This window comes from Sparus aurata, chromosome 1 (genome assembly GCF_900880675.1).
Source record: "Sparus aurata chromosome 1, fSpaAur1.1, whole genome shotgun sequence".
NCBI classification, from domain to species: Eukaryota; Metazoa; Chordata; class Actinopteri; order Spariformes; family Sparidae; genus Sparus; species Sparus aurata.
In genome coordinates this window covers 21,204,949-21,232,572 of record NC_044187.1, presented here as the reverse complement: position 1 = coordinate 21,232,572, position 27,624 = coordinate 21,204,949, and the positions used below count along the sequence as shown (strand labels likewise).

The window sequence follows — 27,624 nt, the reverse complement described above, 5'->3', positions numbered from 1 at the left end:
GCCTATTATCACTTCTGTGCAGTGGTGATTATACAGAGGTGTGGACAACAGTCATTCACACATACTTGGATGCATCTGATGCTGGAATTAGATTGATAAGGGAACATGTCAGTACACGTACATGTGGATATAGACACACACACACACACACGCACACACACACACACACACACACACACATAAAGGTAATTTTATATTTGTGAGTACATTGATTTGCTTCCCACTATTTGAGAACCACACAGGGGTTCATATGACAAGTACACCCAAAGTATCACATCACATGTGTGAGTTTTTCTGTCTTGATCGCTGTGTGTTCAGAGTACACTCACACACACACACACACACACACACACACACACACAGGGAGGCAGCAGAGAGAGAGGGATGCCAATGGTCTCTCCGTTAAACTGATCATGGAAATTGCATTCACTCTGTCTCCCCCGGTCTCATCTCTTCTCCGATCTCTGTTACTCATCTCTGGATCTGCCTCCGTGATCACAGTGTCTTTTGCTCGACTCCTCTTTTCCACCATTTGATGTTTCTCTTCCCCTCTGAATATTCAAAGTTTTCAAATTCAAATTTGCTTGATTTACATCACCATATTTAGATCTGATGTGTCTTGTACACAGTTTACATTGCAAGTATAATAATTCACACAACTCGCCACACAAGACTATTATTGGTGTCCAGTGAAAATCATGTTTTCCCACAATTTGAGGATTGACCGATTTATAAAGAAAGAAGGAATTCTTTAATGCATTCCTAAAACATTCATATATATCAAACAAAACAAACTAAAGGAAAAGTTGACCTCTCTCTCCCTCGTTTGCTCTCTCCCTCCCTGTGTCCATCGCTCTCTCCTTACAGTGGATTAAGGCGCTTTATAGCCTCGTCGATGCTAATCAGGTTTATCCAGACAGAGGGCGATCATTGGGCTATCAGTAATTACGCAAGCCGATATTAGCTTACTCAGATATGTGCCCTGGCACATTTTCAATCCACATCATCTCTTTGGATCAAACATATGGTCGTCTGAACAGTGTGATGCTGTGTACGACAGCTTAACGTGGCAGTTTCTACTCCTTTGTTGTGCAAAACAAAGATCCATCTGCTGTGACAATAAATGCATGTTTGTTTCAAGCCAAAGCCTGACATTATGAGATCAGTTGTTTCAAATGTGATTAGAGAGACTGTCATGTTTTATACTAATGCACAATTAAGATTTGAGATTAATAATTTATTTTGCTCTGATGTTTTGCCTCAGAGCTTCAGTGCAAAACAACAGTGTGAAGCTACAGCATAACATAGAATTTCCCCCTGTGTTGGTGTTTCAAATGACGGCTCGATAATCTGGGAAACGGGTTACGTTTTCTTTCTGATACCGGTCTCATGACTGTACAATGTATGTGAAGCCACAGCTAGCAGCCAGATAGCTTATCTTAGCCCATTGCAGGGCCCCTGAGAAGGTCCAATAATGGGCCTCTCCACAAATCTGCTATACTCATATCAACACATGCTCTCCCTCTCTCTCTCTCAGATAATCTTTGTTATTGTCAACATCATCCGCTGTCCAATAGGTGGTGGAGGCTCATTCACTGATGCCAGTTATACCTCTTGGCACGTAATATGGCAATTGTGCACCTTTTCAACTTCATGACATCATGACATTATTATTTGGGTCTAAACCCTTTTTTACTTCTCCTTTCTTTTCTTTTGACAGGAAATTCACTCAACATCAGCTAGTTATTAGTTTGGATCAGTAATTATCTCAGGTTGTGTAGCCGACCGCCCGCAGTGCTCTTCTGACATTGCGTACAAAAAAAAAAATAGACGAGAGGGGGTTTTTTTCCACAGCCCTGTCTCAAGGATATAATGTTAGCAATTAACCTTTCTGCAAACCACAGAGTTTTTCAAAAAGGGAGAGTTGTACCAAAAGTGGCATGTCAGGGTCACATTATATTAGCTAACGTATTAGTTAACTGTCACATCAGCATCATGAGGTAGCGCAGACAGAGGTGGCATTATTACAACCAACAAGGCTGGTAATCAGCCGACCACAGTTCAAGTCACACCAGTGGATATTTGTAAGGACACCTGGGGATATTTCTAGCTGTTTTTATGGCAACCAAAAAGCAGATCATATTTCCATGGAAAGTCGGACCAGGTGTTTTATGTCAAACCGTGATGTTTCCAACAAAAAATGTAACCTAAACAAATGTAAAGTTGTGACACAAAGTCATTTGGTTTAACTTACGTGTGTTTTAGAAGAAACGCCCCTATTTTTGAAGTTGCATTTTTCTTCCAGTGTAGAAATAACAGTGGTATCACTCTTCAATCTAACTCACAGAAAGCAGATAAACATGTCACAAAATGGCGACCTCTGCAACACACAGTACATCACAGGATTCAATCAGAGTGGATCTAAGGACGTACCTTGTTTCTCTGAGGATATGTTCTATATTTTTTTTTTCTTCGCCCACCTCTTTGTCCAATCTGTTCGATGGGTCATAATTGATATGTGCAGCACCACAATTGAACCAAGGATGGACACTTAGCAACCACATGGAGTGGGGTAAAAAAAAAAAAGAAAACCCTCCACTGCACTGACTGTATTAAAGCAGAGGAAAGACAAATGGACACAGATATCAGGTTTATAATGTCCAGTCAGCAGACAGAGAACAGTGTTGGGTTGCATCAGAAAAAAAAGGTAACATCGAGCTTTCAGCCAATCATTGAGAGAGGAAACAATGAGGTATTCCCTGAGTTGAGATGTGTGTGTGTGTGTGTGTGTGTGTGTGTGTGTGTGTGTGTGTGTGTGTCCTCCTGTCAGTCTCGTGTGGGGTTTGTGCAAACAGGCGAAAAAAAAAACAAGGTGTGCGTATGTGCCTGCCATAGGGCGTGAAGATTGCTCCATTTGTAGGTGATTGAGTTAGGATGTTTGTGCGTGTGTGTGTGCGTCACTAAAACAGAGAGAAGGACGAGACAGAGGAGAGAGGAGGGGGAGGGGGGAGGGAGACAGGGTAAGGTGAAAGAGAAAGGAAAGAGAGAGGGAGGTACTGAGGAGAGAGAGAGAATGTTTTTCATTACGTAATCCAATCGAAGTGGCTATTTTTCTTGTATAAAACCTCTGCTGCCCTCTGCGAGACCGCTGTCCTCATCTGTCTAAAAGCACTGAGTGAGTCATGCTGTGGATCCACACACACACACTCACACACACACACACACACACACACACACATACACTCACACCAAGTCATGGTGAGTCAGCCTCGATCTGCTATAGCCGCTCACCTCAATAATGAATAATGTAATAGGGAGAGGCATATAAACTGCTCAAATGACATGTGAACTCATTGGAAAGGTGGACATATGGATGATCCTGATGGACGCGCACTCGCACACACACACAGTGACATCTTCGTAGGCAGCTGGGCTACGACCTGGTGAACAGGTGGATTGTACTTTGACACCTTGAGGTGCAGGTTTCTATTGTCTCTGTTGGTCCTGTAGTCTGTGTTAGTTTGCCTGTTTTGTTCCCACATGGGTCCTGTTCTCTGTGTCTGTCTTGTTCCTGGTGTCCCTCAAAGAACTTGGGCCGGACTGTGGTGCGGGTTGTATTGAAGTCAATAGGAAACCACACTTCAGAGCGGAGGTTAAAGACATAATTTTTCCCCCAAACAATTGACAGGGCTGATGAGATATGATCAAGCAGGACAGGTCCGACAGATTCCCGCTGGTGAGACTGCAATTACACTGCAAACAAGAGCCTTTCCTGCACAAATTCGTGGAACGAGCAACAAGACCATAAAGAAAACAGTCATGAACCGGTTCTCTGAAGTGTCTTCTTTCATCTTCATTTCATTTCGTCATCAGAAGTCATACAGCATAGTTATGTTAGGTTTTAGTGTGTTTATCCATGCATCTCCCATCTCCCCAAGCAAGATTCAGTGACCTGATGACCCTTCATCCTCATTAAGGTTCCTTGGTGTCCCTGAGTTTGCTCCTCGTGTTTTCTGCAACCCAGCCTGGTTCATCCTGGTTTGAACTTCATTTAGTTTTTTGTATTTCTCTTAAGTTTTGGGGGCATTACCTGTCTGCCTTTTGCTCCTAGTTTAAATTTTGTCACCTGCTTTTGTGGACCTCATCATTTTGCAAACCCTGACCAAACAGTCAAACAATCTGCCTGAGAACACCTCTGAAGCTCACTAATTAACTCGAATCTCATTTGGTTAATTTGTACACAAACAAAGGGATATTTTCCCATTTCATAGTGGGGGGTATTATTTCCTGGCTTTGAACAGTTGCCAGGCAATCAGTGGAGACACCAGGAGGTTATTGGTCCCAATCAAGAAATAGTTAGACATAAAATCCCACATTAAACAGCAAATTGTTCTCTTCAACACTTTGTTTTTTGTGTGTGCTTTAAACCCTCAGGCAAAGCTTACTTGCTGATTTTTTTTTTCTTCTACACTCCTGGATAACTATGGGATCCTGATTATGTTGTTTGATCGTCACTCAACATTTAAATCAAGAAAATTCCTGTTCAACATAACCTCAGATTTGCACCAAATAGATAAAAATGTCTGTCCTAAGGCATTTATTCTTTGATTCTTTGAATCGTTTACTGGTTTCCGACTCATGGAAAGTAAAATTCCCATTCTGTTAAACCAGTCACAGATATTGAGGCTTTTTCTATGCAATGCCCTGATAACTAATGTAATATTTTTTTCACTTCCATTCCCTGAAAATGTGTGGGGCGCCCTGGGGAGGCCGTGCAACCTCCCACTCTGAAACCCTCATGATTAAACAAACGAGTGTGTTAACTGGTAGGCTTGAGGGTTGTTGTTAGGCAGATTTTGTTATGTTTCCCACGTATCCTGCCTTTTGTGCTAAGCCAGGCTAACCACTGGAGCCTCATGTACATTTAGCAGACAGTGATATAGATCTTCTCATCCGGCACTCGTAGAATTTGCCCATTTTTCAAAATGTCGAGCTATTCCTGCAGTGTTCGTATTACTGAGACCGCGACTATGTCAGCTGTGTGAACAGATTGTGGTGTCAACCCTGTTTTGGTTGAGAAACAACAAAACTTGTTGTGCCGCAAATATGAAATACTCCTTTAAGGCATCACTGTCTTCAAAAAACTTCTTTCTCAAGCACATGGTTGGGCTGCTACTGCCCTCTCTCACCCCAGGCTCCGGAGTCAAAAGCCTCCCCCCCTCCCCTCTACCATCGTCACTGTCTCTCATTATGTGATTAATATTCCTGCTTCAAACGGTCCCCACAAACTGTCTACTTTGTGCAATGATATCCTTAGAAAAAAGAGATATCTAACTGGACTGTGGTTCCACGTAAAGAGCAGGCAGTTGGTCCTCTTTGCATAGACATCAGGAAGAAAAAACTGACCGTTCTGGATTTATGTGTGTGCAGAAGTTTCCCCACAGTTATTTTTTCTGTTGTTATTAATCTGATAAAAGAAACAATTACACGCCACATTATGTTCCAGAATGTGGTCCAGACTGTAAAAAACAAGCGATTAATTTTAAAATCAATAAAGTGATGTCCTGCTTACTTGCTCTAGTTTATTTAGCTCTGTCCTGACATCATGTGCTGAGAACGGCGGTGAGGTTAATAAAATGAATCATGTGTCCAAAAAAAAGAAAAGAGATAATGATCCCAGTGTCCTCTCATGCAAACACACGCACATACTCTGAAACATGCAGAAAGAGCCAGAGGCATGAAGCGAATTAAATGGCTTCTCATGGTTTCTTAGAGGCCGAAAGGCCCTGAAAATGAATTTGAAATGCTTCTCTGAAAAGTGTTTTTTGTTTTCATTTGTTTTGTCACAAACCAAAGCCTGACCCCCTGTGACCCTTCCGATCCCGTTGTTTGTTTTGTGACAATTTCTTTAATCACAAACTGGATTGGTTACATGCTTCCAGTTCTGCGCAAATAGTCAATGAAATGGTCAAGGGCTTTTCATGCACAGGGGCCCTGTGACAGGTTTTTCCAGCTTCGCCCTTTAGCTGATGAAAGTCTGCTAAACAAACATGGTGGTGAGTTCAACTGACCGAATAAAAACCATTCAAATGAGTGACAGTGTGCAGTCTTTGTTTACTGTTCGGCTCACACATCGTTTAGTCCTACCGGCCAGACTTAATGGTGTGGAAGAGAAAAAACAAATTTGAGTTCCTACGTTTGAAGGTTTATGACAAAGACATTTGTGAAGAGCTATAATAAAAAGGGGACACTGGGGGCTCCATCCATCGACACTTCCTGCAGGGTCGCAGCGGTGCTGGAGCTGATCCCAGCTGAAACTGGGGGCTACAAACACAAAAACATAAGGGGAATAAATAATGGTATATCAAAGAAGACGTCTGACCTGATGGACAGGTTCACCCGAATGCGAAAAATCAGTCATTATCTCCTCGCCCCCATGTTCATAGAAATTTCTGGAGCTTCAAGGCAAAACAGAATTGCAGCATTCTTCTAAACAACTGAAGTAGATGGGGACTTGGACATTGGTCCATTGTTTTGAAAAGACATTATTTACACCCTTTTTAAGCTGAAATCTTCCCAGGTTTCTAGACTCAAGGATGTCAATAACTTATTTTCAAATCAATTTGGAATCTCTGGGCTTCCAGCTACTATAGTTATAGTATAGTACAAGCTGTATGGAGTCATTTTATATATGTTGTACGTTGTTATATGTTATGTTTTCTTTCTTTTTTTTAAAGAAGTCTCCATCTACTTCAGTTGTTCAGAAAATGTGGACTGACCCTCCATCAACATGTATAACGTATATATATATATATATATATATATATATATATATATATATATATATATATATATATATATATATATATATATATATATACATATATATAGGATAAATTGTTTGATAATAACTGATATTTAACATATTTATTATTTGGGTGTAGAGGCTGGGCTGTGGGACATAAAGTTGATTACATCTGGACAGAGTGCTGATGAGAGAATGTGAGAGGTGCATCACAAACAGTTGAAGTGTGTCTGCAGGGAAACTCCTGCATGTTTGCACTCATCCTTTCTGTTTCTATGTCATTCACCTATTCCATTTTTGGGGATTTTTTTTTTTTTCGTCCCCCCCTCGCAATGACTGCGTAAAAAGAAACGGTGAGGACGACTCCGGTAATAACCGACTCATCACCTTGGCCGGCCTCCAGCCAATGCGGGACAGAAAGGAGTGGCAGGGATCCAGAGCGCAGGGAGGAGGAGAGGCTCTGCTGCTGCTGCTGCTGCTGCTGCTGCTGCACTGTGTCTTTAAGCTCCAGTCAGCTCCATCAGAGGGACGCTCAGCCTCGGATCATTGTGTTGGTGCGCAGGGACCCGCTCGGTGTTACTGCGTTGGATGAGGATCTCGAACGATGGTTATTGTTCCCGCACTTGAGACGCACGGAGCAGCGTGAAAGGCTTGAGAACCGCCTCATCATGAGACTCCACTGGGTTATTGTCGCGTCGTATTTCAATTTACTGCCTCTCGCAGGTAAGAGAACAACTCCGAAGCTTACAGATATGATTGAATTAACTGCTCGGATAGTGCTGATGTTAGTGACCCTCTTTCCCATCTCTTTACCTCACAACAGTGTCATAATTTGTTATATTTATTAACTTACATGAGGAGATGAGAGCAGTGATGAGTTTAAAATTTACATTTCTACATTTGTCTTGCGTATGTATGACAGTCAGTGTCTTTTCAGATGATTAAAGTGTGGCTCTTTTTAAAAACACACTCTTTTTTATTTTGTCTTGAATACTTATACAGGTGTGAACGGCGTGCAATTTGCGCACGCACACGTTTCCGTCACTGAAAAGCGTGGTCCCACAACATTCCGGATAATGCGGTTGGCATTTACATAAAGTGGAGTTTAATGGTCCACATACACAAGCCTGTTAGCTCTAAGTGAACACAGATCTTATCTGGACTCATTTGCGTAACCACCGCGCGTCGAGGTGAAGGAGATGCCTTCAGGTTGGGCTTTACTGGCCGGGCAACAGGTGTGTGCGTGCATGTGTGTGTGCATGCATATGAGTGTGTGTGCATGCATATGTGTGTGTGTGTGTGTGTGTGTGTGTGTGTGTGTGTGTGTGTGTGTGTGTATTTCGACAACTGTTTGTCGATCAATTATTCATCCCGCCGAAATAAAAGGGATTGGGTTGTGCGCCCTGGCACTGGCAGCAGAGGGGAAACAAAGAAAGACAACCACACATCTCCTCGCACAAACACACCCGGCAGCACCTTGACATCTCCTCAGCAGCCATGAAAAAGTGCTCCGTGTTTGTAGTCGTACCACAGCCTCGGGTTCTGTGCGAAACCATCTCGCTCGCTCAGACGGCACAGGGCTCGACTCCAAGAAGTGCAGATATCCTCTCAGATAGCGGCTTCCAAAGCGCTGAACTCTGGGGCAGTCCTGCGGGAAGCAACACTGATATTGACGTTTCAAGAAGCGGAACCTATTTGCATCCACATGCTTCTTCCTTTTTCCTGTTTTTTTTTTTTTTTCTTTCTAAGTCTGGCCCGGAGGCACAACAGTCACATGAAAATCTTGTTCTTGAAAAGGCGCCTAGCATGTGGGAAATCTGCACAAGGAAAGAAAGAAAGAAAAAAAGAAAAAAAAAAACTGAGAAGCTTAGTTTACTCATCTTAAGGGTATGGATTCAGGGGCCTTAATGTATGATTACTCAGCGGGTAGACAACACATAATTATTGATTGTTCAATCGAGCACTGGTGGTTTGATAGCACTCTGTCTTAAGGGGCTCTGTGCCAATCAAAACATCCTATTTAACCATCACACTCCCCGCAGAGCCGAAAGCGATCAGTCCATTAAAGCGATTAGTCGAGCGAAGGAAAAATAATCATAGACTGTTTCGATGGTCGATTTTATGGTTTTTAAGGCGCTCTGTGGAACTTCTGTGTTGTGCTGGAAGCCAGTTACTAGTTTATGTCAGCGCACTCAATTTTGTAAACTAAGACGACGCATCAAGAACGAGTATAAAGTCACATCCTTTCGATTGTCACGGAAAATCTGACCCGAGTCCTTAACAGGGAAATCAACAGTCCAGCAGCTTTGGACAACTATTTACTACCCACTCACATATGGCTGATAAAATGTGATTTATACATTTAATTGCAACAAATCGTCACATAGAACGCGTTTTGGAGAGTTGTCCACCACAGATAAGCTATTTTTTTTCCCCCAGGACATCTGGCATTTTCACTATTTACTGGCCTTTTATGAGCTGAACAATTAATGGATTATCAACACAATAATCTGAATACTAATGAGTCATGAAAAGGACCATAAATTACAGCCCAACTGCTTCTGCTTTCTGCCTTTTTTTTTTTTTTTTTTTTGTTATTTATTTCCATCTCTTTCATGCTGTTCGTCCTGAAGCTACCAATTCATCAACATTAGCCTCACTCAAAGCAGCAGTTTTTGTTTTCCTCTTTTTTTTTCATCTGTGCTGGATCTTTACCCAAACTGAACCCGCCTTTAAAAATAGCATCCAGGTCCACAGCATACGTCAACCATACTGTACGTGCTCTGTTTCAGTGTGGTGCGAGCCAGTCATCTCCCCCAGTGGGCCTCACATAGTCATTCCCAAGAGGGGGAGGCTGGAGCTGCATTGCCATGACAATGCAACGACGTCTGGCGCCCCGTCCAAGCTGAGGTGGCAGAGGGAGAGGGCTCGCCGGCCGGAGGGAGAGGTGGAGGAGGGCGGAGTGGCCTATGTCAGGGTGCCAGCAGTGCAGGTCTACCACATGGGCCGTTACGTGTGCGTCAACAACAGCACGCTGGAACACAGCTCCATCTACGTATATGTGAAAGGTGGGTGTTTGAGTTCAGGGGGAGAGGGCGTGTGTGTCTGTCTAAGAACATCAACAAATCCAAATCTCCCACTATCTTCCATCTCCTCAGACCCCCAGAATGCCTTCCAGCGCACCATGGTGAACGTCATCCTGGTGCGTGCAGGTGAGAACTGCACCATCCCCTGTCTTGTGACCGACCCCGAGGTCTCGCGCCTCGCTTTAGAGACCTGCGACGGGCGACCTTTGCCCTCTGGCATGAGTTTCCGCAGCCACCTCCAGCGAGGCGTCATCATCAGCAATGTCAGGAAAGAATATGAGGGCTGCTACGTTTGTGTGGGGCAGCTCGGCGGAGTCAAAGTGACATCGAGCCAATACACCGTGGATGTTCGACTAGGTAAGCGAGAGACATGATGGGCAAGAGCGATTAGTTGTATTTCCTGTGTCTGAAAATGGCAAAAGGGTTTCATAGCAGAGTTTAATGTCTCTGCATGTCGCATAGCTTTACTAGATTTGTCATCTTGGTGCTAATTAAGCAAAAAAGGTAAGAAGAGGGATGGAGTGAATGATTCATGTGCAGCTGTTAACAGGAAGGCAGTGAAGGAGAGGCACCTGTCAGCTTCACAGAAAGCGTTTGAAGACCAGATCCATCCTGACGCACCAGATGGGTTGTTACACCGAACCATCTGGAAAGTCGTCCCTGGAAACTGTTTGAAAAGAGGGGCAGGCACTTTGAGTAAAAAAAAAATGCTTGGCAAGTGACTGGACGAACCATCTGTCATTCATATGGGCTAACTTCAATCAATCAGATCAACAGTAGGAGAGCACTACCAGCGGAGCCCGTTGTTAAAGCAAACTTCTTGCTGAGTTCAGTCGGGAGGAGAGCGAAAACATGTTTCGGTCGAGGAATGCCTTCAGTGCTGTCCTTTGCTCTTCTTCCAGTGAAGAAGTACACATGAGTTTGATGTAGCTGATTCTGCAACAGCTAACCTAACCCCTTGAGAAGCTGCCACTGTTGTTTTCAAGCCGACAGTCGCTTCTCTCACTGATCGTGACGCCCGAAGAATGGCTGTAGTAGGACGCTGCCACGTTAGACAACCACGCACCACAGTGTTACGAAGCAATCATTAGCAAATATAATCATAATCGTAAATGAATGTAATCAAATTTTGTACCTAGCCGTCCAAGGTGGCGGATGTGCTCGAACATTCGCCTCTCTGATCCGCCGTCACACCTAAACCACACAGTAGCTGCGAGTAGTTCCTCAGAGGACACTGACCGGTCCGAACCACTGTGGTCCAACTACAAGAACATAGCCTGAAGCCTGGCGAGATGCATTCTCAACAAAGTTGATTAAAGTACACCAGCTAGTAAAATAGCTTAACTGTCCCCCTTGTAGCATACTTTTTCAGCTCAAAAGTGCAAGTAATTAGTCAGTGGAAGTGTCAAAGTGGTTCCCTGCCAGTGAATTAAACTCTCGACCTCACAGCTGCTTGTTTAAAACAGTAAAAACTTGGCCAGGGAAGTGTGACCAGAAAGTAGTTTGGCCTACATATAATGATTAGTAGAATGTCCTCCTTTGATATCAGAAGAAGATAAGTCTTCATATGTGTTAAGAAAACATAGAAGTCGACTTAATTATGCTAATCGCCAGGTAGAGCGACAAAATAAATGAATAATAAAATATTTACAATATAAAAATATGTGAGAAGTGAGAAGTAGCTCCTTGGCTAACGTCGCCATGCTAACATGCTCACTGTGACAATGCTCACTTGCTGTTGCACTTACAAAGGTACAGTGTTTATCATGTTCACCATAATAGTCTAGTGTGTTAGCATGCTAATGCTTGCTAATTAGCTGTAAACATAAACTAGAGCTGAGGCTGATGGAAGTGTTGCTGGTTTTTGGTAACAAACCAAAGTGTCTGACATAACTCTGTGGCAATCCATTGAATAATTGTTTATATACTTCAGTCAAAGTCGTGGACGGACCAACCTTCCCATTTCTAGAGCATCTAGCTATAAATCTACATAAAACATAATGGCACAATAATGCATCATAATGCATCCTGGCAGAGATCAGTGCTAATCGCAGCAATGGAAGACGTCTTATCTACTATCCACTATGCAGATGTGTTTTGGCAAGAAAAGGTTTAGCACATAGTTTTTCCTATATGTTAAATTTATAGGAAATGTGCCGTGAAAGCATTTTGACTGTGCCTTATTTGTGCCTGCTTTGCATGAGCATTTTGTCTGGTCTGCAGTGGAAAGAGGTCCAAACACAGACGAGCTGCTGGGAGGAGCCGGGACGTAGTGTCCTTTTGACTGATGGAGAGAGGGAGTGAGAAAAGAGAGGCGTGAGGAAGGGAGGAGCAGAGGGATTAGAGTCCCATACTGAACAAAGCTTTGTAACAGTGCATGAAGGCCGTGTTTGGGGTAAATAGAATTACTGCAGTCTGTCGGTCACAACCGCTGAAGTGACGTCAGCAGGCATTAGATGTCGGGAAATAATAATCTGGTTTATTTGTGTTCGAATGTCTTCCAATGCAAATACTGTACTTGTGTGCACTGGCACTGGTATGTGTTTGTCCTCTAAAGAATTCCCTGTCACACGTCATTAAGTATACTTTGTGATAGGACACAGATAGTTCTCTTTTAAGCAGCTTTCTCAGGGGAACCCTGTTTCTAGATCATGATCAGCTATGATGAGTGATTTACAACACTGTATGTGATAGAATCGTTTCAGCAGCCAAAATGTCATGACCTAAATGACCAAAGGGTCCTTGTGACTCTTATAGCTATGGGCATGGACATAGAAGAAACAACAACATGCAGTGTGCATGTATCAGTTCTATCAATCATGAGGATGTTGATTTTGATCTCTTGATCCAGTACCAGAGACGCCTCCCATGGTCACGCTGTCCCAGAGAGACCCTGTTATCCTGAGAAAAGGAGAGCAGTTTGAGATTACCTGCAGCTCCACCAACGTCAACCCGGACATCAGTCTTAAGTGGGATTTCCCTTCGACAGCGGTGAGATTGATGTAGAGAGTCTCCTGCAGGACGGGCTGCCTCCCCTCTGTCTCTTTGCGAGGGTGATTGACCGTCAGGGTGTGAAAATGTTTGTGTTTCTAACTGGCTTTTCTTTTCAAAGGAAACGATCCATACTAATGCGAGAAACAGCCAAATATAGAGGCTTGAGCTACTGAAGTCATATTTCTGGGAATTGAATGGTTTTAATGCCATGAAGAGGCATTTACAATTACATACATATTATGCAGTTTTGGTTTTGTAGACTGACTGAGGTATTTCTTACTTTAAATATTTAAAAATTTGACTGTTTTAGCAAAAAAACATTAAGCCTCACAGCGCAGGGAATGTTTTGTAACAATATTTGAGGAGATACGATTGAATGTAATTGATGAATTAAATGGAAAGATAATATGGGAAATATTATAATGTGTTTGAATACTGATTAGGTGAACAAGTATTTTTTTAAATCCTGGCTAAAGCAGGTGTCGAAGATTAAAACACACCTTTGCTCGATTGTCCTGCAGCATCCTGATGAGTCTCACAACTCGCACATCCTGCCCGGTTCCCGTGGTTATCAACGTGCCACTTCCCTCTTGATCAGAGCCGTCAACCAGTCAGACTCAGGCTCTTACCGCTGCTTCGCCCTCAACGAGAGGGGCACCAGTGCTACGGCGCTCCAGCTAGATGTCCGCGGTGAGTAATAACAAGATAGTGTTTTTTGTGAACGCGTGTGTGCAACATAGGCAGTCAGCACACATGGGAGCAAGTCATTATTTTGCAAGCCATGCCTAACTCCCAACTCAAGTCCCAAACCTACACTTAGAGTTTTGAGTTCTCAACAAGTCATAATGTGCAAGTGTTATGCCATTTTAACAGAAGAGCCATGACTTACAGCTCTTTGCGCCTCTTCAAATGTCAAACAAAGTTGAAAGTTGTCTGTAATTTCAGGCCTGAATGTTTCGCAGACTTTAATGAATCTTTTTTTTGATCACAGCATAGTTTTTTGTCATGTATAAAATTATCTTTGGGCTTATTTTTTCCAACTGGAGTTCTTCATGGTCCTCTCCTGCAGTCTGATTCAATACCATTGGAGTGGTTCAAGCTGGGTTTGGGGAATTAGGTATCGTCTTGCTGGGAATAAACAGTGTTAATGTTAGTTGTGTCAGAAAATGAAGGGAAATACATCGGTTCTGGGCAAATAACCAAACTGATATTTGGGCTCTGGGGAAGATATCAAGTATTTTCCAGTTAAAAGGCACAAGTCAGGAGTCATTTTGGATTAGAAGTTGAGGTCCACCCCTCCAGCTCCTTCTATAAATTATTCACAGGAATGTTAATTGTTGACACGAGTATCACTGGTTAAACATTTTCTAGGATTTAGAATCTCTTATTTGCACAATATGCAAATTACCATGTACACACCTCAGGGAAACAGCTACCATCAGTCAAAGTGTGTTACTACTGTACATCCCAGTTAGAATATCTTAAACCAAGGTTAGTCTTGACAGTCTTGAGTTAGGGCAGCAAAAAAAAAAGACTGTTAGAGTATAGATTTGTCGTATTCCCCCCGTCCTGCATTTGTTTTTAATGTATGTCTCCTTCCCCGGAATGTTATACAAATGTCAAATAACTATTTTGTTGTACTTACCTGTGTAAATACAGAAAGATACAGGCACAGATGATGGTGTACTCACTCATCTCTGATTAATTCATATATGTTTGTTTTACGAATGTCTTCCAATGCAAATACTGTACTTGTGTGCATTGGCACTGGTATCTGTTTGTCCTCTAAAGAATTCCCTGTCACATGTCCTTAAGTATACTTTATGATAGGACAAAGATAGTTTTCTTTTTAGCAGCTTTCTCAGGGGAACACTGTTTATAGATCATGATCGGTGATGATGAGTGATTTACAACACTGTATATATGATAGAATCGTTTCAGCGGCCAATGCAGACTTTGAATATTTACTGATTAGACTATTCCACATACTATAGCTTCTACACTTTAGCCTTTGTATGTAAAACAATTGCGCTTACGTTAGATGGACTACAGCGTAAAATAAACAAGTGGAGTTTTTCCTTCAACTCTGTGTATCTCTGTTGTCCTCCAGACCAGGGGTTCATTACCATGTTAGGAGACCCCAGTCCAGTCCAGGCTGATGTTAAAGAGGGGGAGAGCCTGAGCCTCAGGGCAGAATTTGATGCCTATCCTAAACCCGGCTCGCTGTCCTGGTCTTACAACGGCAAACAGCTCCTGAACACCACGGAGCACGTTATCACTATCCACCGTCGCAAGTACAGGTAACCTGAGTCTACAGCATATCAGCTGCAGGTAGACATGCATGTAAACACACACAGAATTTTAAATGTATGTTTGCTTTGTCAGATACGTCAGCGAGCTCAGACTGGTGAGAGTCCTCGGCTCTGAGGGAGGGATCTACAAGTTCTCAGCCAGTCACGAGGATGCTTCTGTCGAGCATTCGTTCCACGTGTACGTCAACAGTAAGCCGGTCATCATTGCACAGGAGGGGCCGGTTGATGGACAGGTGCGCTGCATCGCTGCAGGTTACCCGGTCCCTAAAATCAGCTGGTACTTCTGCAAGCTGCCCCACACAAGGTATGCCTGAAATATATTATGCTCATGTTCCTGTATTTACTTTATTGTGTTGCTTTCCTTAGAACAGGGCTGGATAGATTAATGACACACAGCTGCTGAATTATCACGAGCTGGATGTGATCTTTTGACATGTTTGTATTTAATCAAAACTAAGATATTAGCAGTCTATCTGGTTAAAGTAGAAAGAGGAGAGATCGTAAGAGTTGTAGTGAAGTCACTGTATTGCATCATGAATTAATGATTACATATTAATGACATTACCCGATGTCAAAATACCAGTTCTGCAACATGAAAAATAAGATATAGAAAATAAAAAATTATATTTTTTGCATTTGAGTTTACCCTTTAATATACAATGAGAAAGTTTGGACTTTGGTTTTCTGCTGCTCGTAACACAAACTGTAACTGAACAGCAGTGTGTGACTTCAGATCATTTTACTCGCGAAACATGACTCATCTCTTCTGGTGTTGAGTCTGGCAGTTCCTCTGAGAGCAGGAGATGCTCGTGGGAGCTGAAAAAGTTGGTTAACAGGTTTATGTCTCATCTCATAGTCTCATTAGCATTCAGACAAATAAGCCATCTGGATCCTGACTGCTGGTCAGCACAGCGCAAGTGTTTTAAGGCATTTCGAGCCCTTGTAAAGCAGGCTTCTGATATGTTTTTCTGATCTTATAGACTTAACAGTTCATCCATTTATTGGTCAATAAATTGTTCAGTACAGAAAGCGAGAATGGTTGGATGATAAATATCTCTTTAAGATTTATTTTTTTTCCAAGAAATGCAACTCTGTTATGTTGAGACATTAATTTACAAATGAGATAACGGATAAAATAAGATCAGTGTGACCACACAATTCTTGGCTTTCGTCTTTCATAATGTATTCTGATTTCAATCATCTATGACACCCAACAGCTCAAGTGGAGACTGAGACTGAACAATAGGATTGCAGAGATAGTTTTTCTCTTTTTACTTAATTTTATTGTTTTTTTCAGTAACAGAACAATATATACACTTTTTCAGCTGTATACAAGATTTGTACACATCACAATCAAGTATTAAGCAAATAAAACAGAAAACTCAACAGAAATATCTACTTCAAAGTATATGTAACATGTAAACAAATCCATGAAAAATAATGAGATAAAAAAATACATGTAAAAATGCAGGCACAATATTTACCCCGAGAAAAGATGGCACTATGTATGGTACTGTATAAAAGTATAAAAGTATGAAAATAGACCTTCCTGTGCAGTGATGGTTTGACAACTGCATCTGAGGACTCAAGGAATTTGGGTAGAAATCGTCAAAATGGTGATGCCAGAAAAAATTGAGATTTTAGTAGACAACAGATGTGACAGAGGAAGGGAATAAAATGGCAGAATTTCACCAGTAAAAGGAGTGAAGGCGACATGTGAGAGAAAACACTGATGCAGCATTCAAAGTACCTTGTAACTAAAGTGTTCAAAATGTTTTGCAGAGTTAAAGATACAATATCAAAGTAGTGGAGTGGAAGTATAAAGCAGCAGTAAACAGAAATACTGAAGTAAGGTCAAGTACCTCCAATTGTACTTGAGCACAGTAGTTGAGTAAATGTACTTAGTTACACTGCATCACAGCTGCTCCAAGAGGGAAGGGATGTGAACATGTTGTACTGGAATCCATCTACTGTTGTCATCTCTCCGCTGAAGTATAAATGCTAAAACTTGATTTGATGTTTAACAGGTAAACACCCTAAGCAAATGTATAACCCCTCAACAGGTGCTCACACCTGCCCAATGCCACCCAATGGGAGACCCCGGAGGTCTCCATGGTGACAGAGTCTGCCTTCGGCAGGAGCGAGGTGGAGAGCCGGCTGAACGTGAGCAACAAGGAGCACGCCCACTATCACACCCTGGAGTGTGTGGCAAGCACTGAGGGAGAGGAGGCCTACACGCTGTTCTCCATCAGCGGTACTACCACAGAGATGCTGTATTAGCACACGCACATAGTGACCTGAGATACACAAACACACAAACCCCTTGACCCCTGTGTCTGCCGAGGCCAGGTGTGTTGTTACTGGGTGCAGATTGAATAAGATTAGTGAATGCTGACTATGCAGGCTGGGATTATATGGTATAGACTCGCTAATCCTTCACACAAACAAACACCACTGCTGCAGCTGTCCGTCTTACCGCCAGAGGAAGACTCAGTGTGTGTGTGTGTGTGTGTGTGTGTGTGTGTGTGTGTGCCTCACTGCAATCCATGTAATATCTGATTACGCTGGTGTGTGTGTGTGTGTGTGTGTGTGTGTGTGTGTTTCTTCTCAGAACGCGTCGTCCCCCATAAACTCTTCACTCCTCTTCTGACGGGCATGGTGGCCACAGGCATCTTCCTCAGCCTCGTTCTGGTGGTGCTGCTCTATAAATACATGCAGGTAAGATGTGATGTAAATCATGCATTGCAGTGCCATTAGTGCAATGAAGAAATATTTAATCTGAGCAAGAGTAGGGTCATAAATCTCATAAATCCATGGCCATCAATCGCCTGGATTAGTATCAGAATGTGTTTAAATATTCTCCAACATCAATGTTAAATCAAGTGCATCGAGCGCCATTGATATGCAGTTTACAGCACAGAAAAATAAGTGGATTAAATAGCTTCTGGAAAAAGGCCCACTCATTTACTAATGACTCATGCCCCCATCATGATTGTGGTTAAAGTTAGAAGCATCTTTCTGAGATCAGACTGGGTTTTTTTTTTCTTTTTTGCTGTATTTGGTAGCAATATTCAGCGGATAAGAGTGGAAGTATTCCCTTTTAATCAATATGAATGTCTCCTAATGAAACTGAAATGAATCAATCAGCCATTCAGAGCGCAGACCTGCTGTAGTTAAAGGCTTTTTTGACACCCAGATCATGCCTCAGGGCCATTAACTGGCCCCCACAGGGTGCTGCTCTCATTGCATTCGGATGAGTCAGACTCCTTGAGAACTAGTTTATGAATTCGCAGTGGGATCGTCACGAGGATCGTCTAGACACGGGCTGACATCTAAAGTGCACCGAGTAATCCAAGAATTGAATGGAAGAGTGATGAGAGAACATGTGGGCTGTACAATCGTGCAGTCACACACAAACAATATCAGGAAGCATCACTTTCTCTCCATGTTGTCTCCAAACTGCAACAGAAACCAAAGTTCCAAATCCAGTGGAAGGTGATCGAGAGTATCCGTGGCAACAACTACATATATATTGACCCTACCCAGCTGCCGTATGACTCAAAATGGGAGTTTCCTCGACAGAAATTACGCTTTGGTATGTGTTAATTTACTATATGTTTATCTGCAGGCATGCTAGTGTGGTTACTGCTGATTCATATTTAAAGTAAAACGTGTTTTTCTTATTGTTGCTTCACAATGCCCCCAGCATTAATGCTTCTTGAACAAAACTTTGTGGAAAAGTATATGAGATAGATATTCAAATGATATGGCTGGCAGGCATTTTAAATAAATTGCAAAGTGTTAAAGGTGTGTGTTTGTGTGTGTGTGTGTGTGTGTTTCCACAGGTAAAACCCTGGGCTCTGGGGCATTTGGAAAGGTAGTGAGGGCCACAGCGTATGGACTCTGCTCTGCTGATACTGTTACAACCGTCGCTGTTAAGATGCTCAAACGTAAGTGTGTGTGTGTGTGCGTGTGTTGGTCTGTTTTTCTCTGCGGCCGTGTCCGAAACCACTCCTCAATCTCTCATTCCCCGTTCCCTCTATCGCTGTGCCATGTCACAGTTATATCAGACATGATCCATTGCATATTTTGCGATTGTTAGCAGGGACTAGCGTACTGCCATGCACAGCGCTTTTTTTTGTTCCATTGCAGGAAACATAGATTGCATAAATGTCACACTCAATTTGGACACTAATAAGATGGCTGACAGTGAACATAGCAAACATGGAGTGATTACAGACACAAATGACATCTGTATGTTGTAGCAGCATGTGAGACACTGTAAGAGTTTATGGGTATTGATTTTTTGATTGATTTTCTTTAAGGATTATCAGACACAAAGACACATGTAAAGGATTAAAAAAAAAAAAAAAGTGATGGAAGTGAAAACGCTTGTTTTCATCATGGGACAAAGAAAAACACGAAGCAGCACAAGACATTCAACATAAAAACTAAATTCACTAACAAAGACCACGCCAAAAGCTGTATGGAATGAAAACAGGAATTTATTACACGTAATGACACATGTTAGATGCTGGGAAGGAAAGGGTCGAGGGATGGAAGGATGAAGGGATGATGGGGTAGGGGTCAAGGGATGGGGGAAGGGGTCGAGGGTCGAGGGATGAGGGGGTTTAGGAAGGACGGGTGAGGGTTGACAGGAAGGGAAAGAAGCTGGTGGGATGAGAGGATGGAGGGGGAGGTTTGGCGAGAGGAACAGGAGGAACGGAGTGGGTGTGGAGACGCTGAGTGGGGGAGCCGCCTCCGATCTCTTCGTTAGCCCCCTGGTTCCTGTATGTGGATGAGAGAGAGAAAACACAAGGAAAGAAGGGGATTGGGAGGGAGGGATGTAGAGAATCAGTCAAAGAGGGAGTGAACGGATGGGGTGTGCTTAAATATATTTCGGGCGGAAATGAGATGAGTTCGAGGCGTGGTCTTTGTTCCCGAACCTAGTTATAAAACTTCATTAACACAATCCTGAAATACAAAAAACACATCACAACAGTATCAATTACAAATCAAGTAACGAGGACAACTAAAGAAACAATGTCATTGTTACCCTATTGTTCCATAAAACGTCCAACGTGTAGTGGAAGGCTGTGTCACAACATGGCACCAATGTAAAAAAAAAAAAAAAGGAACTTCAGGCTTCATTATTCACTTAAGGCACTTTACAGGACTGCACACTGGCCCTGGAATTATTGTTATGGGGAGTATGGACCATTGTTATCTGAGAACAAAGGTACTGAGGAACATACTGTACCTAGTACACTACAGTATTACACATATAATGCAGCTTTCTGTTGTTCTTCCCTGAGCTGTACTGGCAGCCATCCTGTCCGTCTGAATTCATCTCAAACAAAATGTGTTCGGGGAAATGCATTTGATAAATACAGGATAGTATTATTTTGCATCACAAGCAGATTTTTCGGAGTTTTTGTCTATGCTGTCAAGCCACTGCACCAAGCAAAATCACAATGTCATCTATAAATGCCCTGATGATGTCATCGCAGCCAATGCTCATTCGACGGAGAAGGAGGCGCTGATGTCAGAGCTGAAGGTTCTCACTTACCTCGGAAACCACGTGAACATCGTGAACCTCCTGGGCGCCTGCACTGTCGGAGGTAAGAGGCCTTTCCATTGCTCAACAGACTTAGTTCATCCTTAAGGACATTTTTACTGCAGCTAACTGTGGTCTGGACACTTAAACCTTGTTGCATTTGCACATGTTCATTACATTTTCATTGACTGATTTTGTTTTATGGTAATAGGTATTGTTTGGAGAGGTTGTGCTGACTTGCTGCTGCGCCCAGCAAATATCGGCCTCTTATTAAAAATCAGATATTGGGCAGTCAGTACCGGCCAGCTTCGACATGGAAGCGTGATGCAGTTTGACTGGTCACAAATTTACTGTGCAGTTGATCAATAATGTGTACCTGTCTGACCCTCAGCATTGATTATAAGACAGCGTTTAGATTAGATTCCACACAAGTAGGCACGACTCACGAGTGAGTTGTTAGGAAAAGAAACACAGATTTCCATCTTGGGGTTGGGTGTGGAAAATACAAATTTTGTCTATTGACACCAATTTGTTCAATGTGTCTCACCGCAAACGTATTGATATCAGCTTTAAACACACATATCGTTCAAACCTGTCTGCATGCACTTCACATGTCCTGCCTTGTTTCCGTCAAATGAAACAAATTCCTCTCAGCCCGAGAGATGCAGCATCTTCTTGTGGTCCATTATTGCAGCTTTGGCTCTCTGCTTCTGCTCCATTGTTATTCGCTGTCATATGCTTCAAGAACCAGTGAGTGAGGTTTTCTTTTATCTCTGCATATCTCCAGGCCCAATTCTGGTGATCACGGAGTACTGTTGCTATGGCGACCTCCTCAACTTCCTGCGCCGAAAAAGAGAGTCTTTCCTAAACTCCCAAGTTGGTGATGGTTACTATCGCAACGTCTCGAACCGAACGGAGCCCATAAGGTGTGTACGTGTGTGTATTTGAGATTCTGCAAAATGGTTGTCAACAGTTGATGCTTACATTTGTGAGTTTGTGTGTGTGTGTGACTGTGCAGCAGAGATGAGGCTGGTACAGGATATATGCCCATGCGTCCCTCTGAGAAAGAGAGGTCCTCTCAGTCAGGTAGGAAGTCTCTCGCTCTTCTTATCAGATGTTTCACGACACACTGAGCGCCTCACTCTCTGTAGTAGGGTCTGTGTTAATCCACTAAAGCAATGTTATCAATATGTAGAAGACATAGATGAGATGTCCCTGGATGCCGAAGATCTCCTCAGCTTTTCCTACCAGGTGGCCAAAGGAATGGAGTACATAACTTCCAAGAACGTAAGTGTTTTACAGACTGTGGCCTCGTTTGTAGCGTCGTTACAGAAAGAGATGTAAAACTGCTGCTGCTAGTTTATAAATCACATCATGGCTCAGAGCCAACATGCTTTGCATCAGTCAGACGTCAACATGGTGAAGCTGCGTTTACATTAGATCCTAAACCCCACACAGTTTACTGATAAGCTTAAATAAGCTCCAACTATTGTTTCTTTCTTGATGCAGTTTTTTTTCTTACTGCACTTTTGTTGCTTTTATTAGATTAAGCTTTATTTATCCATTTAAGTCTAGACTCCAACGCATTATTCCACTGCATATTTTTAGTTGAACAGGTTTAATTGTATTTTCTTTGCCAAACGTATCCTTTTAGTGCATTTAGGTCTCCTGTAAAGTGCTGTCAATTAGCTTGTGTTGGTGAGGTTTGCAGCATAACCTCGCTGCGCCACATTTGTTTGTGTGTGCCCTGTGTCAGTCATTCACAGCAGAAACCGGTTACAGTGTTAGTACTCATTTCCGTGTTTGTGTTTACTGTGCGCTTGTCTCTGTGTGTGTGTGTGTGTGTGTGTGTGTGTGTGTGTGTGTGTGTGTATGCAGTGCATCCACAGAGACCTTGCAGCCAGAAACATTCTGCTGACTCACGGCAGGGTAGCAAAGATCTGTGACTTCGGGTTGGCACGAGACATCACAACAGATGCCAGCTATGTGCTCCGAGGCAATGTGAGTCTCTCTGAGCCGTCTTTCCTTCTTTCTTTCTTTCTTTCTTTCTCTCTTCTTCCTTCCTTCCTTCCTTACTTACTTCCCTTTCTTTCCTTCCTTCCTGCCTTCCTTCCCTTTTTCTTTCTCTCTTTTTTTTTTTCCTTCCTTCCTTCCTTCCTACCTACCGTCCTTCCTTCCATCACAACTGATGCCAGCTATGTGCTCAGAGGCAATGTGAGTATCTCTGAGCCTTCCTTCCTTCCTTCCTTTTTCCTTCCTTTATTCCTTCCTTCCTTCCTTACTTTTTCCTTTCTTTCTCAGTAGGTCTGAAACTAATGATTATCTCAAATAGTATTTTTTGTTTGTGTACTGTACACTGTTTTGTTCCAGATCTTGACACCCTTGTAAATGAGGCTACGTCCTCGATGATCTTTGAAATTAGAATAAAAGTTAGTGACTGTGAGGAACTTTTTTCACCTATAGAAACACTTTACTTTTCAACACCCTGTTTTGAAAGATGAGGGAAAAAATAAAAACAAGTGAACATGGTCCAAACTGCTCTTGTAACTGTGGCTCTCCCTTCTGCAGGCTCGCCTTCCGGTCAAGTGGATGTCTCCTGAGAGTATCTTCGACTGTGTCTACACCTTCGAGAGTGACGTGTGGTCCTACGGCATCCTGCTTTGGGAAATCTTCTCTCTGGGTAACGTTTCCAGTTAGAGCTGTGCTGTTGCTTCTGTTTCGTAATGTCTGAGTCGTCATTATCCTCCATTTGAGCTGACTGGGGCGTTATTAGAGGCTCTGATGATGCTCCCGAGCAGCAGCATCACTTAGTTGGGTGAATCATACAGAAACATATTGATTAGTTATAGTGATGCATAATGTAGCTACAGAACCCAGCATTACGATATAAATCTGTGATTTTTGACAGGAATAACATTAAATTATTGAAAGCGTGTGCATACTGTATGTGTGTGTTGCAGGTAACAGCCCATACCCAGGGATGCAGGTGGGCTCAGCTTTTTATAGGATGATTCAGGAGGGCCACAGGATGAGCAGGCCGGAGTTCGCTCCCATCGAGATGTAAGTTTATATCTGTGTGAGGGAGTAATATTATAAGTGCTGCACCATTAATTCTTTTTTATTTTTGATTCATCTGCAGATCATTTTTTTTATTGTTTTTTTTTTACCACATTTTGATTGGTTTACATTTTTAACCAGTAACATTAATTATGGAAGAGACATTGCACATGAAAATCAATTGAACTGAAATATTATGTTGACATTGCATAACACGTTCACCAAAGTAAGCAATTCACACAGTCACATGAAATCCAAACCTGAATGAATGAATAATACATAAACACAATGTTAATCCAGGAGATGTCAAGATGAGCACATTGCTGTGCTCTGCGCAAGATCAAATACAAATTAACTGCTATTTATAATTTTTTATAAACCTGCCAATAATTTTTGTTTTTTAATGTATATATATATATATATATAGATATTTATATATATAAATTTCAGCGACTCCCCAGACTGGAGAAAATGAACCAAGCAAACGTGGCATTTTTGCTCAAAAAGTGACCTTAATTAATAATTATAACATGATTATGATGCCCTCACGTTGAAACTAATCCCAGTCTCACCTCTGTAGGTACGACATGATGTTGTCCTGTTGGAGCCACGATCCTTTAAAAAGGCCTTCCTTCAGGAAACTGGTGGAGAGGACGGAGCTGCTGCTGTCAGAAAATACCAAGAATGTAGGTTGATGGAACCGTGACATAACAAACATGTTATTTCTTGTGTTATTTTTTTTTTAATTTAAGAGTAGATACAGGTGGAGAACAAAGGGAACTAGAAATAAGTAATATGTGCTAAAAAACATCCATTTACGCTGATGTTTTTTGGTACACTTTTTAGGTCAATACGACGCCCTCTACTGATTTTAAACATCAAGTTCAGTTTATGTGTAACACCTTTCTGAGGCTGTGGAGGAGCTTTTGTCACGTTCTGGAAAATATAACCCCTTATAATGTCATCAGGGTTATCTTAATTTGAGTTTGGGGATTACAAATGTACCAAATAAAAGCTTGTATTACAAACCAGCAGCATGAATTTGGAGAGGCATTTATCAGGTTCAAGCAAAAGTCGCTGTCAGGTTAAATGATGGGAAATGTCGGATGCAGTGTTCTTTGAGCTTGATCCAAAATATAAACTAAAGTGGTTCTGAACCACTGCCATTGACTAAAAGCTAAGATTATGCCCACTCTCCTCTATTGATTTTTACCAAATCTTTCCCAAATTACAAGTCTCCTCAAACAGGCATTCTACTCACAACTACAGTAACAGCCTAACAAAACTAAACAAAATATGTCAGTACACTTTCATACTTTTCAGATATTTTGTTTGTGAAAAACAGTGTAATCAAACTTAATAACCGGCAGATGTGTGTTGTCCCTCAGGTGTACCTGAGACTCAGCAACAATCCAGGTCATCCAGAGCAGCAGAGGGCGCCATCGCGGAGGCTGAGTTCAGTCTGCAGCACAACGGCCCCCACTCAGCCCCTACTGCAAAGCACTGCTGATGTCTTCCTGGACTATGTCTGACACATACACACATATACACACACACACACACACATACACACGTATGCACATACACACTGCTGTAAAACATAAATCCCCCCCACCTACGTGATCATTCTCTCCATGGAACGCACAAATTACAGGAGTGAAACGCACTCTGTAAACTACTAACAAAAGATCCACTCAAACTAACTCAAACTCTGGCCTTCCTGCATCACACACATATCACACGCAAACACACACGCATATAGATACTGTATATATACGACCCTGCACTGGGCTCTCAGTATTGGCCTCTGTCTCCCCTCCCCATCGGTGTATTGATCTCTGTGGTAGGTATATCAGGTGCACGTCTATATAAAGCAGACTGCGGCACTAACCGCCCATCAGACACAACATCACCCATCAGCAGCAGGAGGAGTTTTGGCTCCGGCTTGATTGCATCTTAAAATTCTTTAGGAGAAAACGCAGACTGCAAGTACAAGTAAACACCTTGGACTGAAGAATAGATGAGCAGAGTTTTTCTTGTGATGACAAACAAAAAATACTATTTGAGATAATCATTAGTTTCAGACCTACTGAGAAAGAAAGGAAAAAGTAAGGAAGGAAGGAAGGAATAAAGGAAGGAAAAAGGAAGGAAGGAAGGAAGGCTCAGAGATACTCACATTGCCTCTGAGCACATAGCTGGCATCAGTCAGATTTGCCTCCCGTTTAATGGGAATTACAAGACATTTTGAAAAATATACTTGCCGAGAGATAGATGAGAAGGTTGATACCACTTAAACATCTGCACATTAAGTTTGGAGGTAAAGCCAACAGCTGTTTAGCTGAGCTTAGCATAAAGGCAGGAAACTGTGACAAAATCTACTTGCCTTAACATATAATGTCTTGTTAGTTTAATCTTTAGAAAAATGTATTACAATTTGTGATTTATAATGGGGAGTTATGTGTGGAACTATTTCTTGGCTGGAAGCAGTGACTGATGCTGATACACATCTTGTGTTGATGTTTTAGATGAAAGTTTGGTTGGGTTTTTTTTACCCCTGTGATTTACAAAAAATTAGAAAAAGTATATTGTTTGTGCCCTTTTTGCTGGTGTGCTATTGTCTTACATAAATAACCTGATATCTTTCATCAGGGCAATAACTGACTGGCTCCCCCAAATAAAGACAACAATTCCTCAATTGAATTTTTTCTCTGGGAGCTGGTGGTCAGATTATGACAGACCTAAATAAGCTAACTGAGTGCAGGCTTTGTCTTCATATTCACTGTACAGATATGACAGTGGTATCACTTGTCTCATCATAATCTCGGCATGAAGCGTACTTCCCAAAATGTCAAACTGCGACCTTAAAAATTTATTAATTTACTGCAAGTGTCACTTGGTTAACAGACACTGTCAGGTTGTCACCAAGCCTACCTTGAAACTGGTTTTAACTGGCCTTGAGAAAAAAATAACCTTATGGTACCTTATTTTATGAAATGAGCCATGGCGAGGTGGCATGCAAGTGATAATCTCAAATAAAAAATAAAGCCATAAGTGACAGAAACACTGACTCCCACCTGTGCGTTAAAGCTTTGAATACTGTGACTTGACTGACTGGTGTATCGCTGTATGTATTTTAGGGTTAGCTTTAGTTTAGTCTCATTAGCAAAGCCACTGTGGCCAGGTGTTTAGGACTGATTGTGTGCTCTTTTTACATGATTTCTTGTCTGTCCAACATGTATGCAATGTAAATACAATAGAGATGTGCCTTTAGTTTTTTTTTTTAAATACTGAATGCATTTGGTTGTGATACAGTTATTGTGGTGAGGGGATGACAAAAGAAGGGGTCTTCTGTATTCTAATTTTGAGGATCTTGTGGTTTTGATACAGTGGGTTGACTTGTAATAATAAAGAAAGTACCTGTGATGGTAGAACCAACTGGAAAGTGTCCATTCCCATTGTCGCTTTCCCATTTCTGTGACACACGAGGGAGAGTTCACATGCCAGCAGCTCTGTGGAACTGTAAAACTGCCAAGATGCTGACAGTGACAATGCTAAGATGCTGATGTTTAACAGTACTGAATATCTGCCATGTGCATCATCTTGGTAGGACCATGAATATATCTGCAAATCTATATGCCAATCCATCTAGAAGATGACTTTGACCTGCTGGTGGTGCTGGATGTAAGTCAGTGGATCACCAAAATCATTGTGATTCTTCCTTTCTGCACCACGAATTTCCTTATCCCAAAAAACAGAAATGTCATTGACATGGCGGCAATAGAGGAAGATCAGTGGATCCCTGAAATCAGCGTG

General features: G+C 42.1%; 1 protein-coding gene across 2 annotated transcripts; it reads left to right on the top strand.

The window, feature by feature from the left end:
* Positions 1–7,120: 7,120 nt before the first annotated feature.
* kitb (KIT proto-oncogene, receptor tyrosine kinase b) lies at positions 7,121–27,253 on the top strand. Of its 2 annotated transcripts, none has more exons than XM_030414118.1 (20): positions 7,121–7,528; positions 9,598–9,873; positions 9,964–10,248; positions 12,743–12,882; positions 13,407–13,575; positions 14,996–15,185; positions 15,271–15,501; positions 17,261–17,451; positions 17,809–17,915; positions 18,666–18,792; positions 19,043–19,147; positions 20,708–20,818; positions 21,542–21,680; positions 21,776–21,840; positions 21,950–22,041; positions 22,633–22,755; positions 23,323–23,434; positions 23,715–23,814; positions 24,392–24,497; positions 25,200–27,253. In XM_030414118.1, the coding sequence occupies exons 1-20, from the start codon at positions 7,474–7,476 to the stop codon at positions 25,341–25,343; spliced, it is 2,868 nt and encodes a 955-aa protein (XP_030269978.1). In that variant the 5' UTR covers positions 7,121–7,473; the 3' UTR covers positions 25,344–27,253. The 2 variants fall into 2 exon arrangements, with proteins under 2 accessions (XP_030269978.1, XP_030269969.1); XM_030414109.1 differs by having other exon boundaries at positions 7,123–7,528; positions 21,773–21,840.
* The last annotated feature ends 371 nt before the right edge of the window (positions 27,254–27,624 follow it).